Raw genomic sequence first — 19,677 nt, forward strand, 5'->3', positions numbered from 1 at the left:
GAAGTTTATGTCATAAATTTAGAGAGTAGCAAAGTATAGTAATGTATTACCATGTTGCACTTTTAAGTGTAATTTTAAACCATTACATCACTTTTTCAATGTCCAATGTAATAATAATTTCACATCAATCATCATTTGTTTTAAAAATATATGAATAAGACCTTCTTTAGTAGTGGGAAAATTTATACTATTCCTTTTTCTCCTTGAAGATACATTACTCACCTCATGAAATCTTATCTTTTCTTAATATATTTCTAGGCTTCAAAGTCACTTCTTGATCTTCTATTATATTTCTCTGCAACAAAATATTTGCAGTTAAATTTCAATTTTTTTAAAACCTTGTAAACAAAAAACAATAGGTTAAAAATATTTTTACTTTGGATTATCAGTATACATTTTTTGTACACAAATATCAAAACAACTTTATTATACATTTTGATAAATGTTTATAAATATAAAATTTAATATGTCTCTTGACAGATAAAGTTTTCCCCACTTGCTCAATGTATCCATGTATGACTATTATTTATTGCTTGGATGAGCCAACATCAATTCTATTCCCGTTATCAGTTACCTGGATGTAAGCACTGAGAAATTTTGCTCACATTAGTAAGTAGATGGGAATGGGAAAAGCTAGGTTATAGCAATATCACCCAATTCTTTGAACTCATTCCGTGTTCTATGCCAAAAATTACATAGAAATCTATCATGGGGCACTTGATTGGTTCAGTTGGCAGAACATATGACTCTTGATCTCGGGGTTGTGCATTCAAACTCCATGTTGGGTGTAGAGATTACTTAAAAATAAAACCTTTAAAAAAAAGAAGTCTATCGTAAAATTTACTTGTAATCTGTACCAGCTGATACCTTGACTAGTTTCACCCTTGATTTTCCTGAAAACATACAGTTGTTTCAACCTGATTTTTAAAAGAATCCATTGACCTGGAACAATTACTGTCAGCTAACTAAACCCTCCACTATAGATGGGAGAAGAAAGTGCCCTCGTGCCTTCCGTCTAATTATACTATTATATTATGACTGAGTGGGGAATGCAGGAGAAAAAACAGAGTAATACCAGGGAAGACAGAATTTCTGCAACTCTAAAATAATGCTCCTTATTCCAAAAAAGAAACTAAAATTTGAGTTCAAAAAACTTATTATTATTATTATTATTATTATTATTACATTATGATGTAATCATTCACTTTCACAATGTCTGGGAGATATACCAAAAAGGCAATACTAAGATTTACTCAATATATATATTATTTGTTTTCATTTAGAAGCACCTTGCTTTACCTGAAATAACTCTTAAAGGATTAGCACATTGGAAACATTGTGTTAAAATAAATTCATATAAATTTTTTTAAAGTCAGCTCCATACCCAGACCAGAGCCCAGTGTGGGGCTTGAACTCATGACCTGAGATCAAGACCCAAGCTGAAATCAAGAGTCAGATACTCAACCAACTAAGCCATCCAGGCTCCCCAATTTAATATAAAATATTTTTGATGAAACACTTTATCATGTGCTTTATATGTTTTCACCAAACCTTGGAGCTATAGATATAACTTATACAATTTATAGAAAATTGCTGCTGGCCTCATAATCTCATTAATATAGGAGTCAATCCTCTTTGGAGAAAGGGGAACCCTCTTATACTCTTGGTGGGAATGCCTACTGGTATAACCACTCTGGAAAACAGTATGGAGGTTCCTCAAAAAGTTAAAAATAGAGCTACCTTATGGCCCAACAATTGCACTATTAGATATTTACTCCAAAGGATACAAACATAGTGATTCGAAGGGGGCAGCTGCACCCCAATGTTTATAGCAGCCATGCCCACAAGAGCAAACGTATGGAAAGAGCCCAGATGTCCACCAAAGATGAGTGGATAAAGAAGATGTAGCATATATATCCAATAGAATATTCCTCAAGGATTAAAAAAAAAAGTAAAGATATCTTACCATTTGCAACAGCGTGGATGGAACTAGAGGGTTTTATGCTAAGCAAAATAAGTCAGTCAGAGAAAGACAATGACTGTATAATTTCAATCCTATGAGGAATTTAAGAAACAGAATAGATGAACATAGGGGAAGGGAGGGAAAAATAAAATAAGATGAAATCAGAGAGGGAGACAAACCATAAGAGACTCTTAACTATAGGAAACAGAGGGTTGCTGGAGGGGAGGTGTGTGGGGGAATGCATTAACTGGGTGATGGGTATTAAGGAGGGGACTGGATGTAATGAGCACTGGGTGTTATATGCAACTGATGAATTAATAAACTCTACCTCTGAAACAAATAATATACTGTATGGTAATTAATTCATTTTAAGTAAAATTTTTAAAAAAGGATTTCTCTATCTACCAAAAAAGATAAAAATTTTAAAAAAGAAGTCAATCCTCATTATCAAACCAATCATCTAAATAAAGTTCACTTTAAGAAAAAGTCTGGGGTGGGGGACGCCTGGGTGGCTCAGTCCGTTAAGTGTCTGCCTTTGGCTCAGGCCATGATCCCAGGGTCCCAGGATTGAGTCCCACATTGGGTTCCCTGTTCAGCAGAGAGTCTGCTTATCCCTCTTCCTCTGCCCCTCCACCCCGTTCATGCTCTCTCTCTCACTCTCTTTCTAAAATAAATAAATAAAATCTTAAAAAAAAGAGAAGTCTGGCAATTTTCAATTCAAGTAAATGTGTTAAAATATGTCCTCTGATGTATATTTTCTAAAAACTGAGAAAAACTACCAAATATATCTTCATAAGCTCAATTATCATAAGCAATCAAGAGTAAAATGATGTTAAAATAAAGTTAATTTATACACCTTTATAAGAATAAAACTATGTGGTTTTCCTCATTAATCCATAAGAGTAAAACATAATAAACAAATATTATTTATGAATTAGGGTACGATAAAGACACAGCGTTCCTTCAATAAGTATGTCTAGGCATGTACCAAACTTTGGTTTTCACCCTTTAGAAGTAACTAAATAGGAATCACACATAAAAATTCGGTAATAGCTCAAATTTGTAACCAGGCACAGGGGTGCAAAAGAGCACTGGCTCCAGGGTCCCAAACACACCATGTCTGGCCACTCAAGGCTGACAAAATGCAAAGGCAGAAAGACAAGTGGCAGTCAAACAAGAAAGAGATTTATTTCAGAGAGGCCCACATTAGGAAGACAGCAGACACACATTTCAAAGACGGTCTCCAAAGTGCTGAAAATACTTGTAGGTTTATATAAGGATATGGTGCGACAAAGGCTTATGGGTATGGGCAGGCGGGCAGTAAAGGTCAAGGCGATGCTTGTGCTGGAGTCAGTCATGCAGAGTCTTGCTGGCTCAGGGCGGTTCTTTCTGCTTGAGGGGTTCGTTTTGGTTCCATTATGGGATGCTCTGCCTGCAGGGCTGTTTTTGGTTTTAAATTAAATAGGCTCCACATCCAAGGTGGGGTTTGAAGTCACAACCTTAAACTCAAGAGTCACAGGTTAGTTCCTGAGCCCAGTCAGGCACCCTGCCCACAGTCTTTTGCCTGAGTCAAGAGCTAGGCTGGAAATAGCCTGGAAAGAAGCACGTGACTCTTAATCTTGGGGTCATAAGTTCGAGCCCCATGTTAGATGTAGAGATTATGTAAAATAAACTTTTTTTTTTAAGATTTATTTATTTATCTGACAGACAGAGATCACAAGTAGGCAGAGAGGCAGACAGAGAAGAGGAGGAAGCAGGCTCCCTGCTGAGCAGAGAGCCCGATGTGGGGCTCGATCCCAGGACCCTGGGATCATGACCTGAGCCGAAAGCAGAGGCTTTAACCCACTGAGCCACCCAGGCACCCCCAAATAAACTTATTTTTAAAATACCTATTTATTTGTTTATTTATTAAATATCTTATTTATTTATTTATTTGTCAGAGAGAGAGAGAGAGAGAGAGAGTGAGTGAGCACAAGCAAGGAGAGCAGCAGGCAGAGGGAGAAGCAGGTTCCCCGCTAAGCAGGAAGCCCAAGGTGGGACTCAGATCCCAGGACCCTGGGATCATGACCTGAGCCAAAGGCAGATGCTTAACCAACTGAACCACCCAGGCATCCCTTATTTATTTATTTTGAGAGAGACAGCAAAAGCAAGGGGCAGAAGGAGAAAGAATCCCAAGCAAACTCCATGCTGAGAGCAGAGGTTCTCACAACCCTGAAATCACGACCTGAGCCAAAACTAAGAGTTGGTTGCTTAACTGACTGTGCCATCCAGGCACCCCTAACTAAATAATTTTTTTTTTTTTTAAGTACAGACTGAGAAATGGAGATAGATGAAGTCCTCTTACATAATCCGTTCCTTTGAAATCAAAATAAAATCTTTTCCTATATATTTAATGAAGAATAAAAATATATACTGTTAAAAATTAATCAGTCCAGCAGCCTGGATATGATAATTTCATTTTTTGTTAATAATTTCATTTTTTGTTAATAAGAGACAGACACACTATTAAACATGTTAAAAAGTGACAAAATTTCAGGATTGTAGCATTTATATGCTCCTGATGAGGATAGAAGCAGAAAAATGTTCACTGTTAGCCCAGAAGGCTAACCTGTAGCCTGCATAGGTCCCTGCTGAGAGAGCAGCCCAATGTGGGACTCATTCTCAGGACCCTGAGATCATGACCTGAGCTGAAAGCAGATGGTTAACCAACTAAGCCACTCAAGCATCCCTGGTTGTTATATTCTTAAAGGGCCTCATGACTGCCTGTACCTCTCACTGAGAGTTAACATCAAGCTGAATGCTAAGCACCAAAGGAATCTTGCAAACGTAGTTTTACAAGTATAAATTTGAAGAAGACATTTATGATCTAATACTCCCTGCATGTTCCCTCCTCCTTGAGCACTAAGCATATAACCACTAGCTTCACACGGCAAAATGGTAGCTCTTCGTGCCCACAAGTCCTGTCCCCATGCTATAATAAAAGCACTTTTTGTACCAAAAATGTCTCAAGGCTTTTTCTGACCATTTTCTCCCATCCCTACACCACTTCCATGATAGACTTTTATAAAATAAGTGTATCAGATAGGATAGGCCAGGTCATGTTGCAGTAACAAACAACAACATTGTATGACTTAAAACAACAAAAGCTCATTGCTCACCTAAGCTATGTGCACACTGTGGCTGATGGAGCAGGATCCACTCCTCATAACCACTCAGGGGCCTAGACTGACAGAACAAGGACCCTCAGCACCAAAGGGAAAAGAGGTCTGAGGAGTTTCATATGGGTGAAGGTGATGCTTCACTTCTGTTCACAGCTCACTAGCCAGAAATAGACATTTGGCTTTATGGACTCCCAAGATTGCCATGAAATGCATTCCAACCTTAGGCCTGGAATGGGGAGGAATGGTAAATATTTGGTAAACTGTATCAGTGATTTCACAGTAGTTGTTTCTTTTTTCTTTTAAATAAGCTCCAGGCCCAACATGGGGCTTAAACTCATGACCCTGAGATCAAGTCGCATGCTCTGCATCCTGAGCCAGCCAGCCACAGTCATCCCCACAGCACGTTTTAGCTTTTATTGAATAACACATACCAAATCTAAAATAAAATTATGTATGACTTTTTTGCAGATTATCCAGTGTGATGTGAAAAAATGAAGGTCCCTTAAATAATCCATTCTATATTTAAAGTAATCAATGAAATAATCAATGTCACTAACCTCTATTACTTCAGCTTCAACGTTGCTTTTCTTTCCAGATAATGACATGTCCTACAGATAAGCATTAAGAACAGCTGAAAAGGGGGCGCCTGGATGGCTCAGTGGGTTAAGCCGTTGCCTTCAGCTCAGGTCATGATCTCAGGGTCCTGGGATAGAGTCACACATTGGGCTCTCTGCTCAGCGGGGAGCCTGCTTCCTCCTCTCTCTCTCTGCCTGCCTCTCTGCCTACTTGTGATCTCTCTCTGTCAAATAAATAAATAAAATCTTTAAAAAAAAAAAAGAATAGCTGAAAAGAATTGCTTATGTTTAAACATGTGCGGGAAAATTGCAGGTTTGATATTCTTCAACACTGTCTTGGCTTTGCTTTCACCAGACTCTCTCTCAATAACTATGCACTTCTTAGCTACAGAGGATGGTGATTAAAGGACATTTACTATCACTCCCATGATTAAAGGACATTTACTATCACTCGATTTCAGAAAATCACAACAAATATCCAATTACCGCATTTCTAACAATCATACTTCACCCTTACCTGGAATATACATCAGACAGGAAAAGACAGGAAGCCTAACAAGGGTTTATGGTGCCTTGTCTGGTCATTAAAGGAAGCTTCAAAAAAAAAAACAAAAAACATTAAATTGACCCTTTGTTTGTCATCCTGGAGGGTTTTATACTCTAGGTAAGGGATACACTTGTGTGTGTGTGTGTGTGTGTGTGTGTGTGTGTGTGTGTGTGTGTGTGTGTAAAGTGAGAAAAGAACTACTGTACATGCAGAAATAGAAGACAGGAGATAATGCTGGGAATGAGTACTTACAGAAACAGGGAATCTGTAAATTAATTTACCAAAAGGAGTAAGTATCTACCCGCCCCTGGACTAGGCCACACAGTAAGAACCTGAAGATGATAGGAGTTTTAATTCTTGCTGTGTCTAATGGTAAGGAGTATTTGCCATTGGGGCACCTGGGTGGCTTAGTGGGGTAAAGCCTCTGCCTTCAGCTCAGGTCATGGTGCCAGGGTCCTGGGATCGAGCCCCACTTCGGGCTCTCTGCTCAGCGGGGAGACTGTTTTCTTGCCTCTCTCCTGACTGCCTCTCTGCCTACTTGTGATCTCCGTCTGTCAAATAAATAAAATAAAAATCTTTTTTAAAAAAAATAGAACTGTTTAAAAAAAAAAAGGAATATTTGCCATTGAGTATGAGTAATGACTGTATACAACAGAAGCTTTCCATTTTGCCACCACCTAGAATAAAAAGTATATTTTACATTATGATCCAATACATATATATTGTTTCATGAAACAATAACTATCCCCATTACAAGGGGCACCTAGGTGGCTCAGTGGCTTGAGCGACTGCCTTCGGCTCAGGTCATGATCCCAGAGTCCTGGAATCAAGTCCCGCATCCGGCTCCCAGCTCCATGGGGAGTCAGCTTCTCCCTCTGACCTTCTCCCCTCTCATGTTCTCGCTCTCTTTCTCTCTCTCAAGTAAATAAATAAAATCTTTGGTGCACCTGGGTGGCTCAGTGGGCTAAGTCTCTGCCTTCTGCTCAGGTCATGATCTCAGGGTCCTGGGATCAAGCCCCGCATCCGGTTCCTGCTTACCCCTCTCTCCCTCTGCCCGCTTCTCTGCCTACTTGTGATCTCTGTGTTTCAAATAAATAAATAAAAACTTAAAAATATAATTACCCTCATTACATGTGATGCACTCTGATAGTCCCTATTCTATTTGTCTTTTTTTTTTTTCCCTTTTTAAAATAAATTTAATTCTTCTATTTGTCTTTTAAGGCTGATCACAAGCTACTAAATTGATTTCACAACCAACTAATGATTCATAGCCCACAATTTTATTTTTTAAGGATTTTCTTTATTTAACAGAGAGAGAAAGAGCATAAGTAGCAGGGAGAACCAGAAGGAGGGAGAAGCAGGCTCCCCACTGAGCAGCCCACAATTTTAAAAGACTGAGGATTAGAAATAGAAATTTATACTGCAATCTCTGATTATAAGAAGTATCCCTAAAGAAATAGAAATTTATAATGCAATCTCTGATTATAAGAAGTATCCCTAAAGAAACCTTAATCTGGGGGGTTGCCTGGATGACCCAATTGATTAAACATCTGCCTTCAGCTTAGGTCAGGGCTCCCTGCTCAGTAGAGAGTCTGCTTGTCTTCCTCTCCCTCTGCCCCTAACCCTGCTTGCTCCCTCCCTCTCTCTCATAAATAAATCTTTTTAAAAAAAGAGGACGATGAAGAAGAAGCCTTAACTTGGAAGTACAAGTGGGTAAACTAAAGCCTGGAAGTCAATGTCTATAAGAGATTAAATTTTGACCTTGAGATGGGGAGATTATTCTGAATTATCCAAGTGCACCCTAAATGCAATTAAATGTATCTCTCTGAGAGGGAGGCATTAGGAGTTCCAACACACATAGAGAAGAAAATGGTGTGAAGAGGAGGTGGAGAGATATGGCCTTGAAGACTGGAGTGATGTGGTCAAAAGTCAATGAATGCCAGTAACCACCAGAAAGTCGGGAGAGTCAAAGAACTGACTGTTACCTAGAGCATTTGGAGGGAGTATGGCCCTGTCAATACTTTGATCTTGGCCCAGTGACACTGCCTTTAGACTTCTAGCCTCCAGAACCATGAGAGAATAAAGTTTTGATGTTTTAAGCCACCAAGTTTGTGGAACTCCTTAAGCTTGACTTAATGAGAGTCATATTGCTAAATGCCCAGTATGCTACCAAAACCCAAGTTTTTTGCCTGTCACTCAAAAAACCAATATTCAAGAGATGAGTTTTAACTGGAAATGAATATGAGCTTTATTCAGGAGGCTGGCAACCTAGAGGAAGGCAGACTCTTTCCCAAAGGCCAACTCTGATGCTTCTGTTGGCCCAAGGATTTTTAAAGGAGTTTTGAGAAGTTAATCAGTAAAGGGAGTGCGGTGGTCTGTAACATTTCTTGATTACTGTGCAGACTTAATGGTGCCAGCTACAGATACTTTCACTGTGCTCAGAGATTGTGCAAGGGAGTCTGGTTCCTTACTGCAGGGCATTAAGGTTGGGGGGATATGCAAGAGGGTCTGATTTCTGTTTTGAGACATGCAGAAGGGCTCATTCCTTTCTAGGAAAGCATGCATGATCTTAGATAGACCCCCCCCCCCAAAGAAAAGGTTTAGTTAATCAATCACATAGGATATGGGTGGTTGCTAAAGCTTCAAGAATAGTAGGTTGGCCAGAAGGACAGAAGAGGCAGCTTCAAGAGTAGCTACTTATAACTCTTTATACCTTTGTATGTTTCAAGAGTTATGGTAGATGATAGACTGATGCACAAACATACTGATAACACAAATCATATGGGAAAAGGGAAAAATTAAAAATAGATATATAAATGGACCAATGGCAAAGTTTATGCAAATATACATATAATATTAGTTGCCATGGGTCCACTGCCAATTTGGCTTTAAACTTTCTAACATGCAAAGGGAGCCCCCTTGTTTACATGATTTAGCGGCTATTAGATAAATACAGCCAACTACACAAAAATGCAAAGACAAGGTAGAATTTCTACCCAGAATGTTATTTTTGGACTGACCTATGCAAAAAAGAATGAGGTATACTCATTACATTTGTGTAAATGCAAGCGTAGTAAACTCATACCAGACCAAGTTTAGAAGTCTACTTACTGTATCATAGGTTGATAACATGTCAAAACAACTTGATAAAAGCAAATTCTATAACACAGATTAATAAGATTTTGCTAAAAAACAAAATTTTTAAAATTCAGCTGAATAAACCTGAAGATCCAATAGGCTTTATTAAACAATTTATGAATGGGGCAGCCGCCCATCTAGCATGTAGAAAAGTACCCTGAGGAGTTGTACAAAATGGTAGTAGGGTGGGGCAAGAAAATTATTAGCAAGTTAAAGGAAAGGATTGTCTCAAGCCAGGGCATTTTTTTGTGGATGGTATAGAAAAGCAAGTTTTTGTTGTTGTTTTTGTTGTTGTTTTGAGGGTTTCTTTTTTTAACGCTTTACTTATTTACTAAAAAGTTGTATTTTTGTAGGAAACTAGAAAAGAAAATGAAAAAGCCAAAAAAATTATACATAAAGAAACTGCATATAAGGAAACTATAAAAGTAGCCTCTATACCCTACTGCTGGCCAGTTCAAAAGATCACAAGGGCTTCAGGTTATAATGCATCAGGTAAGACTTCCCACTCTGACCTCTGATAGCCTCCAGCAGTGTGGTAAGATACTCATTATCACATGAAACCAGGTGTCAGCTTTCAAAGCTGTCAACTCCTTTATGTGGGCTTCCACTGTAAAATAATGACTTTTGGGGGTGCCTGGGTGGCTCAGTTAGTTTAGCGTCTGCCTTCAGCCTGGGTTATGAGCTCAGGGTCCTGGGATCGAGCCCTACAACAGGGTCCCTGCTCCACGGAGAGCCTGTTTCTCCCTCTCCCTCTGCCGGCTGCTCCCCTTGCTTGTGCTCTGTGAAATAAATAAATAAAATCTTTTTAAAAAATAAGATAAAATAGGGGCGCCTGGGTGGTTCAGTGGATTAAGCCTCTGCCTTCGGCTCAGGTCATGATCTCAGGGTCCTGGGATCGAGCATCGGGCTCTCTGCTCAGCAGGGAGCCTGCTTCCTCCCCTCTCTCTCTGCCTCCCTCTCTGCCTACTTGTGATCTCTCCCTCTCTCACTGTCAAATAAATAAATAAAATCTAAAAAAAAAAAAAATAAGATAAAATAGTAATCTTTGGTATTCTGTTTCTTCAATAAATCTGTGATAGAGTTTTCTGGCCATGAAGTCATAGACTGTTTTGGTTGATGTAGGATCTTATACTTACTAACTACTAGGAAGACAAGGGGTTTTTTGTTTGTTTGTTTGTTTGTTTGTTTTGTTTTGTTTTGTTTCCCCTAAGATTTTACTTACTTACTTGAGAGAGAGTGAGAGCATAAGCAGCAGAAGGGGGAGAGAGACAGAGAGAGAGAAGCGGATTCCGCACTCAGGAGGTAGCCCAACATGGGCTCTATCCCAGGACACTGGTATCATGACCTGAACCAACTGAGCCACCCAGGCACCCTCGGAAGGCAAGCTTTTTATCATACAGTTTACCTCACTAGTGCTGATCAGAAATTTTCAGATTGACTGTTAAAAGGTCAAATTCCTGGGAGTTCCAGACTGTGATTAAGTCTTGGTTTGCTAAGGGGGATTGTGGGTGGAGAGGAATGATTCTATTTGAGGCTCTTTTCTTTTTCCCTTTTTAAAAATGGCAAATAATAATAATAATAATACAATTCTGTAGGAGGAAAGAGAGTGTCAACAGAATATCTTCTAGGTATATGGCTCGCTGCTGGTGTGCCTTACTTATTTCCAGTGTGCATTTTAGAGTATTTATGAAAGGTCTTGAATAATCGTGTTTTCAGGCCTACTATCTGTCAATAAATGCTTCATACATTTATGAGGTGTGGCGTGCTTGCGAGCGGAGTTACCATGGAGGGGCATACTTGCAGCATTTCTACTGTCTGCCAAGCGGTATCTAGGTCGCTACTGAGGAGTCTGACAAACATCCCCTCCTCACCCCCTGAGGAAGGTTCCGGGCCCCCGCCCACAGAGGCTGCTTCAACTGGCGCCCTAATCCAGCAAGGGGGTACCAAAAACAGTCTCCTACAGATGATAACTAATGGACCATTAGAGGCGTGGATAAGTGGAAAGAGAAGGAAATGGCATCCCAGCAGGGCCAGAAGACCCTTCAGCCTCAAATCAAGCGATGCCCTTGGAGCACGTCAAGGTCTCGGCTGGATGAAAAGAGACAGAGGAAGGATCAGAAAAAATAAAGAATAAAATGCATTTCATCCTCCACTACGTGGCACGCTCATAACCACTGTTTAGAGGGCAGCTCTGCAGGCATTTGCCAACAAAATATATCTAGCGAACGCTGCAAGACATTCCTCTAAAGTCAGGCTTCCTCCCTAGACAACCATCTCCAGTCCACAGACAAGACTCACTGTCCTCACGGCGCAGGGTGCCAGGTGTGACCTTTCAAGCCTCCAAGAGAGCGCGCTAGTAGTTCCGGGTTCCCCCAGGGCTCCCCTCTATCCGCCGGCTTCCGTTTCTCCACTGCTCTCCGTGGCGGACTCCCGCCGGAGGTTGAAGCCCGGCCGGGGCGGGCCTTCCGGGCGAGGGTCGCGCGGGAGAGGAAGGTCGCGACTAGGTAAGATTGTCGGAGAGCTTTGGGGGGCTCTCCTGCAGTGAGACACGGGCGGTCGTTAGAGAAGCCCTGCGAGGATCTCCAACCTTCTACAGTCGCCAGGAATGAGACGAATCGATTTCATTACTAACCAGCTACTAACCACATCCTGCAAAACAGTTGGCCTTTTCCTGCGCAAATTGGGGAATTTACCAAACGAGGGACGCTAGCGTAGTTTCCTCTCCGGCGCGGTTACTCTGTCCCTGATTAGGTCGCGTGCAGGCCTGTTTCTCAGCTCATCAGACGGCATTTCTGCATCGTAGCTTGGGTGGAGGGGGGCGGGGATGAAGTTTTTTTGCCTTTTACTTTAATGTCTTTAACTTAGTCATATTTATTTTTCAAGATAAAATTGAAATATTCTGTAAGGAGGCATACTAGGGTCCTGAAAAAAATCCTAAGTAACGCTTTCCAATTAAAAAGTTTAAGGTAGTAAAGAGTGACAATCAGCAAGTAAATGGCAGAGCCAGGATGCAAACCTAGGCCTCAGGACTTCTATGCCGCCTCGTCATTTGAAAAATAAAGTGATGGAAGTTGGAACACATTTGTCTGAGAACACTAACAAAACAACAGCTCCCTGGCCACCGTATAACTGGAAATACTGTGCACTTGCAACAGAAATCTATTTGAATGCCATTATAGCAATTAAGCGAAACAAAGCAAAGTTGACTAAGAAACCGTTTTTAGTTTTTCTTTTATCTGATGTAGGGAAAAAGATAATTCAACTGGAGGAAGAGAAAAGGTAAAACACGCAAAGAAGCTGTAGCCTCTGAAGGCAACTCATGGGCATCTGTAAAGCCTTTAAAGGTTTATAGCACTGATTTGTTAATATTTCCTATTTATACATTAAACTGTTAATGCCTTTTTTTCCTCATTGATGAAAATATAACCCTACCCCTAACAACCCAGCCCAACCCATTCCTATCCACACAATGAACCAAGAGTTGAGAGAGAAGCAGATTTTAAGGGGGGGGGGGCAGGGATGGGGGTGAAAGGAAAAGGAAAAAGGTTTGCAAGTGATCCCCAGCTTGCAGGGGCAGGGAAGACCCTGGACCTGGCAGTTCTCCCATTGCTGGCCTTCAGATGGCACTATTGGCCTGTTTGGTGGGTGTTCAGATTGGTAAATGGTTTGAGATTGGCATTCTGCAGTTGGTTTGAGGTCCACCTCTGCTCTTTCAATGGATCTAGAAATGGACATGAAATAATAATTTAAATAAGGTTTGGGGTTTTTTTTTTTTTTCTTGCAAGAACTCTTTTGAAATTTACTTGGCCCCATTCTTGCTGAGGAGGATTTTTTTTTTTTAAGGTTTATTTATTTAAGTAAACTTGGTGCCCAACATGGGGCTTGAACTCATGACCCTGACTAAGATCAAGAGTCATGTGCTCTACTGATTGAGCCAGCCAGGTACCCTACGAGGGCTGGGGTTTTGGGTTTGTTTTTCTCCCATTGTTTTTTCAAAATAAGTTTATACTTTTTTTCTGTTTAGATAGCAACTCTTTTTCATCTCCACTGGACTGTCCCCTGGACAGTCTCTTAGCAAAGATTCTCATCTCACTACAAAATTTCACTTAAAGTAGCATATTCTGCCAGCAGTAACCCTACACCTGGTGTGGAATGATACAGTTATTTCACCAGCAGTGTTCTTGATTTTTATGTATTGCCTATATAATGTTTGATGCATGTTGCTGTGATTTCTGCCTATTACAGATAGCATCCTTATACCTATTTCAACATTCTGAGCTTGTGCCTCCAAAGAAAAAGGTACTGTTTACAGCTAATAAGAACTTACAATGCATTAAAGCAGAATATATAAGATGGAAGATAAAACATAACTTTATAACACATAAGTCCTTCTATTCAGGAATAAAATGAATCTTAAGGGCTGTTGAGTTTATTTCTATAAGACTACTATCTCTGTTTTGTTTCTCCCAAATGGCTCTCAGTCTCTAGGCAGAATTCAGTCCAGCAGCCTAGAGGCTAAATGACCTCATAACTCATTAGCAGTTCTCAGAGCCATCTGGAGCCCTTGAGGAGAACAGTGTTCAAAGGGCTGATAATAAAGACAACAGGATAATTATTTCTCTACCATGATTAAACCTTTAGATGGCAAGCAGTCAGCATTTTTATTCTACAGAATGCTGAGGTGGGTGTTTTCTGAAGGTATAATAATGCTGTGGTTGGATAACTCATTTGCCTGTCCTCATCTAGCCTGCAAATAGGTAAACTATCAGTAAATAACAAAATGGTTCACCCTAAAAAGGGCAGTGCAGCAAGGTGGTAGTGTGAGAACATCGAATGTAGAAATAAGAAATGTAAAGTGGGCAAAGGAAGCCACCATTTGGGCTGTGCATAGTTCTCAACTCGAAGGCATGTCCTCCAGCCACATGACTGATTCACATGTGGCTGCTGTTTTTATTTTGGAAAGTGCTCATTAGATAATCTTGGAATTTCACACACTAACCTGTTTATCTTCTCATTTTCTGTAGGGACTCTTCCTCCTTGCTGCTCAAGAAATGTCTTCACTTTCAGAATATGCCTTGCGCATGACTCGTCTGAGTGCCCGGCTGTTTGGTGAAGTGGCCAGGCCTACTGATTCCAAATCCATGAAAGTGGTGAAACTCTTCAGTGAGCAGCCTCTGGCCAAGAGAAAAGAGACTTATGACTGGTACCCAAATCACAACACTTACTATGCACTCATGGGGACACTGCGTTTTCTTGGCCTCTATAGGTAATGGCAAAAACCACACAGAAACCTGTTCGATTTTTCTAGTAGATCAGAAAAGGAAAAATTTAGGCTTTTTTTCCCTACAGTTTTGTCATTCTTCTAATAGTGCCCAGATGGCTCAAAAGGCATAGTTTTGGGGAGAAAGGCTTTTAAAATGCTCATAATGGGCACACTGAAAAAAATAAAAAAGGAAACCTACATGTATTGGAAGACATTTTAATTATGTCTAAAACTGGACTAAGATTGACGAGATACTGAGCTACAGATATGCTTAATTATTTATTAATTTAAGAGCACTCTGAATGATGCAGAGGAAAACTGATCCAAATGTTACAGAGGAAAACCTCACCCCCTCCCAGCACCCCCTAACCCCCAGCAGGCTGCCAGAACAACAGGTTCTCATTGGTCAGATGAAGAGAGTCCCAGCCCCAAAACCAGTCTCCTTCCTAGCTGGTTTATAGGAGCCTCCTTTCTTCCAAGTGGCAGTTTTATTGGAGTTCTTACTCCTTTCGATCTTTTTTCTGGCATTTTTAGTTTGTACCCCTTTTAAAAAAAAAAAAAACATTTTATTTATTTATTTGAGAGAGAGAGAGCATGGGAGGCGAGAAGGTCAGAGGGAGAAGCAGACTCCCCGTGGAGCTGGGGGTCTGATGCGGGACTCGATCCTGGGACTCCAGGATCGTGACCTGAGCTGAAGGCAGTTGCTTAACCAACTGAGCCACCCAGGCATCCCAATTTGTACCCTTTTTGATATATTAATTTGGTCTAAATAAGTTGTAGTTCACCTTTAAGAGTAATATGTGGGGGCACCTGGGTGGCTTAGTCAGCTAAGTACCCTGCTCTTGACCTCAGCTCAGGTCTTGATCTCAGGGGCATGAACTCAAGCCCTGCAAAAGAGTAATACATAGATTGCACAGGCTCTTACCACCATGTTTGTGTATGTACAGGAAATGGGTGCTCAGGACTATCTGTTCCTCTAGAAAGAGAAAAGATCAAATACCTATGTGATCATTTTCTTTAAAAGAAAGTCTTTTTTTTTTTTTTTTAAAGATTTTATTTATTTATTTGACAGTGAGAGAGATCACAAATAGGCAGAGAGACAGACAGAGAGAGAGATGAGGAGAAGCAGGCTCCCTGCTGAGCAGAGAGCCCAATGCGGGACTCGATCCCAGGCCCCTGGGATCATGACCTGAGCCGAAGCAGAGGCTTAACCCACTGAGCCACCCAGGCGCCCCTAAAAGAAAGTCTGAATTACCAAACTTATGCATGCTCATTATAAAAGCTTTCAAACAGTGCATAATAGTGCAAAGTTAAAATAAATCTATTTTTTGGGTGCCTAGCTGGCTCAGTCAGTAGAACATATGACGCTAGATCTTGGGGTCCTGTGTTAGGTGTAAGGATTACTTAAAAATAAAATATTTTAGGCGCGCCTGGGTGGCTCAGTGGGTTAAAGCCTCTGCCTTTGGCTCAGGTCATGATCCCGGAGTTCTGGGATCAAGCCCCGCGTCGGGCTCTCTGCTCCGTGGGGAGCCTGCTTCCTCCTCTCTCTCTCTGCCTGCCTCTCTGCCTACTTGTGATCTCTGTCAAATAAATAAATAAAATCTTTAAAAAATAATAATATTTTAAAAGTAAATAAATCTACTTTTTAAGATTTAAAGTGTTTTAATTGGACTTGTCTTAGGACAGCAGTACAGAAGTTAATCTGGTACTATTCACTTTAATATAACAAAATTAATTCCACGTAGCTAAAAATTGGTACATTCATCCATCCAGTGGATATTTTTAAGTACCTTCGATGTACAGACACTTAAGATGGACACTAGGAGAACAGCAGTGAGCAAAACAGAATAGATTTTCTCAGTTAATATGTTATAATAGAGATTATAATCCATAACATATTTTGAATTTCTGGACTCACTCTGAGACTTTCTCCCTTGCTATTAGTCTGAGCTCAGAAAATAAAAATTGATTTTATTATGACCCCAAGGAAAGGATCATTGGAAGGCAGATCTCCTGAGTAGAAAAATATAACCGATTCACAAAGTTACATTCAGCTATTTTAATTTGCCTGTTTGGTGCCACTCTCCATTTGTTTGAAAAATAAACCCTGTCTTTGGGGATGGGGGGAGAAATACTTAGCGTTTAGTTATCCATGGAAAAGCACGATGATTTTCATGTATTTGTCACTAGTTATGGTAAATGGTGCCTCTAATGGAAGGCCTCTTGTGGCATCAGGCAGGGTGAAACTAGACAGTCTTCAGTAAAGAAAATATTACTCAAAGACCTGCAAGCCGGGGAGGGCGGCACAGGTTCTCCCAAACACTGGCTCATTCAGTCCCTCAGACAACACAGGTGCTTGGCTGTATCATCAGAGACAAAGAGCCTGGCTCCGGAGCATCCCCTCTGGCGGAGGGTTGATGGGAATGGAGGAGGGAGGGAAGAGGAGGAGAGCAAGCGGACTGGATGAGTACATGACGCGGTACGCCAGGAAGCTGAGTGTCGTGGGGAAGGAACAGTAAAGCTGCCTGAGCAGAAAGAATACTCACCCGGGCACCTGGTGGGCGGGGAGAGGACGGGCCTCAGGATTAAACAGGACAGTCAAGGTCAGCCTTTTTGAGAAGAGAAGGTTTAAGCACTTGAAGGTGGTGAGTGAGACAAGTGGGATCTGGGGAAGCATTGTTTAGGCAGAGGCAAGAGCAGAGCAAAGGCCATGAGGTGCGCGTTCTCTTGGCGCGTTCTAGGAGTAGTGCAGGTGACCGAGAGGGAGAGGGTGGTAAGGCCACAGGCAGATCATGAAGGGCTCTGAGGACCATGACACTAGGTCCTGGCTTTTGCTCTGGGTGAAATGGGGAACCGTCTGTAGGCCCATAAACAGAGGAGTGACGTAATGTCACAGTTGAGAAGAATTACTCTGGCTGCTCTGTTGAGAATAGGTGATTTGGGGGCATTCATAGTTACTTGAGAAGAGGTCATATATACCAATCATGTTAACGGAATGGAACAGTGTACCCTACAAAACCAGTCTATTTTAAAACTACCTAAGGAGTTAACAGTTGGGCCCAGCACAACCCCCTCTTATCTTTAATTTGTATGCCATTATTATCCATCCTTGACAGGTGAGGAAACTAAGATACAGAGAGGGAAAATCACTTATCCAAGGTCACACAGCTACTAAATGGTAGATGGAGCTGTGATCAGAACCAGGTTGAAATGGGTTCCAAACCTTACATATTTAAATGCTATATACTGTTCTAGGCATTTAATCTTAGAATGCAGTCATTTTTCTAGAGGACCGGCAGTCTTCAGCTTACACCCCAGCCATATGTACAAACAGCCTTGGCCACCTTGATCTCTAGAGTACCTGTCTGTCGATTTGGCTTCATTCTACCTAAGCCTTCCCCCAGCAGCCTTTTTGTCTGGATTATCCACAGCCATTAAGGTAGCTTCCTTCAGACCTTTTCCCCTCATAGTAGGTGTTAATTCCTGGGGCTTACAGGGTCTCTGTGTAGCTCTTCAAGCTGAGACCCACTTTCTGTTTCCCTATGGTCAGTGTTAGCGTTATAGGGAAATTTGAGGTAATTATTAGCATTGTCTCATTGCTGCAGCAGTTTATATGGACTGGCTGGGAGTTTTAGTCGCTTGTGTTTCTGTGAGGGGACACTGTGACTTAGAAATGAACTTCTGGAACACAACTCATGTGTATGTTGGGGACGCTCTGTCCTTTCTGTTCACCAAGCCGAGCATGTGCCCTGAGAAGTCAGGGACTGATAAGCAGAGCAGCCTGAGGGAACAGGGCTAGATTGGTGTGCTGTTCCCATCAGGTCAAAATACGGGCTAATTATTTTTTCTTTCTCCGCTCAGAGATGAGCACCAGGACTTCAAGGATGAGCAGTTGCGCCTAAAGAAGCTTCGTGGCAAGGGGAAGCCAAAGAAGGGAGAAGGGAAAAGAGCAACAAAAAAGAAGTAGTGTTGGTCCATCAGGAGAACAAAGCTCTTTCTCAGCAACTGATAGCAGAAGAAGGTGTATTTATCTTTCCACATATTCGAGGAATGTAAGCTTCCCAAACTGAAGATGATTTGGAGGAACATGATCATTTCTGTGTTGAAGTCCCATCCAGTTGAATAGTGACTGGTTTCCTGGACACATCTTAATTTGGCAAAGTTACTTCGGCCTTGGTTTTATACCCTGAGGTTCACCTCTTTCTCTAAAGAAATGAATTGCATAGACTTGATTGAAGAATGACTCATTTGGGGTGGGAATGGGATGTTGGGGACTTGGGGAAAACTCACTGAATGAGCATCTTTTAGTCTCCCCAGGATCCCTCCTTGCTTCCCCATGACACCAGCCCCAAACTTCCATCCCTCTAGCTGTTCAGCCACTGTCTGACCAACAAGCTTACAACTTCATGTACCTCCTTTCCACCTCCTCCTTGGAGGGTATCTTCTAAGATAGATTTGTGGGAAAGTATCTACCCGCTAAGAGTACTGAGTGAGTACCTGCTGGGGCCCTGGTGACACCATGGTTAGCAAGCTGAGAAAACAGTCCCTACCTCATGGAACTTTCGGGCTTGTGGGAGACTAATATCATTACATAAATAAAATTGTTTTAAATGCTACAGAGGAGGGGCGCCTGGGTGGCTCAGTGGGTTAAGCCGCTGCCTTCGGCTCAGGTCGTGATCTCAGGGTCCTGGGATCGAGTCCCACATCGGGCTCTCTGCTCAGCGGGGAGCCTGCTTCCTTCTCTCTCTCTGCCTGCCTCTCAGTGTACTTGTAATTTCTCTCTGTCAAATAAATAAATAAAATCTTTAAAAAAAAAAAAAAAATCTTTAAATGCTACAGAGGAAAAATCCAGACTTCTGCAAGAGTGTCAATCAATCAGTGGCTCAATCCAGAGATAGCAAGAGACTCAAACCTCTAGAATTTAAAGAAGACCTCCCTAAAGAGATGGCATTTCATCTGAGCTCTGCAGGATGAATAAGAGAAGAAGGGGCACCTGGCTGGCTGTCACTAAAGCATGACTCTTGATCTCG

The 19,677-nt window shown here is 41.3% G+C and overlaps 1 protein-coding gene and 1 long non-coding RNA gene across 2 annotated transcripts in view; one reads left to right on the forward strand and one right to left on the reverse strand.

The window, feature by feature from the left end:
* Window positions 1-11,778, reverse strand: part of LOC309845648 — a 31,651-nt gene extending 19,873 nt beyond the window's left edge. Inside the window, exons 1-2 of the long non-coding RNA XR_014301398.1 lie at window positions 11,683-11,778; window positions 223-295 (exon numbers count right to left, since the gene is read on the reverse strand). This is a non-coding gene — a long non-coding RNA (uncharacterized lncRNA). The remainder of the gene's footprint in view (window positions 1-222; window positions 296-11,682) is intronic.
* Window positions 11,765-19,263, forward strand: MRPS33 (mitochondrial ribosomal protein S33). The gene is made up of 3 exons (XM_082693867.1): window positions 11,765-11,888; window positions 14,409-14,650; window positions 18,509-19,263. The coding sequence occupies exons 2-3, from the start codon at window positions 14,436-14,438 to the stop codon at window positions 18,612-18,614; spliced, it is 321 nt and encodes a 106-aa protein (XP_082549993.1). The 5' UTR covers window positions 11,765-11,888; window positions 14,409-14,435; the 3' UTR covers window positions 18,615-19,263.
* Window positions 19,264-19,677: the final 414 nt, after the last annotated feature.

This window comes from Mustela nivalis (genome assembly GCF_964662115.1).
Source record: "Mustela nivalis genome assembly, chromosome: 12".
In the NCBI taxonomy this organism is placed as follows: domain Eukaryota; kingdom Metazoa; phylum Chordata; class Mammalia; order Carnivora; family Mustelidae; genus Mustela; species Mustela nivalis.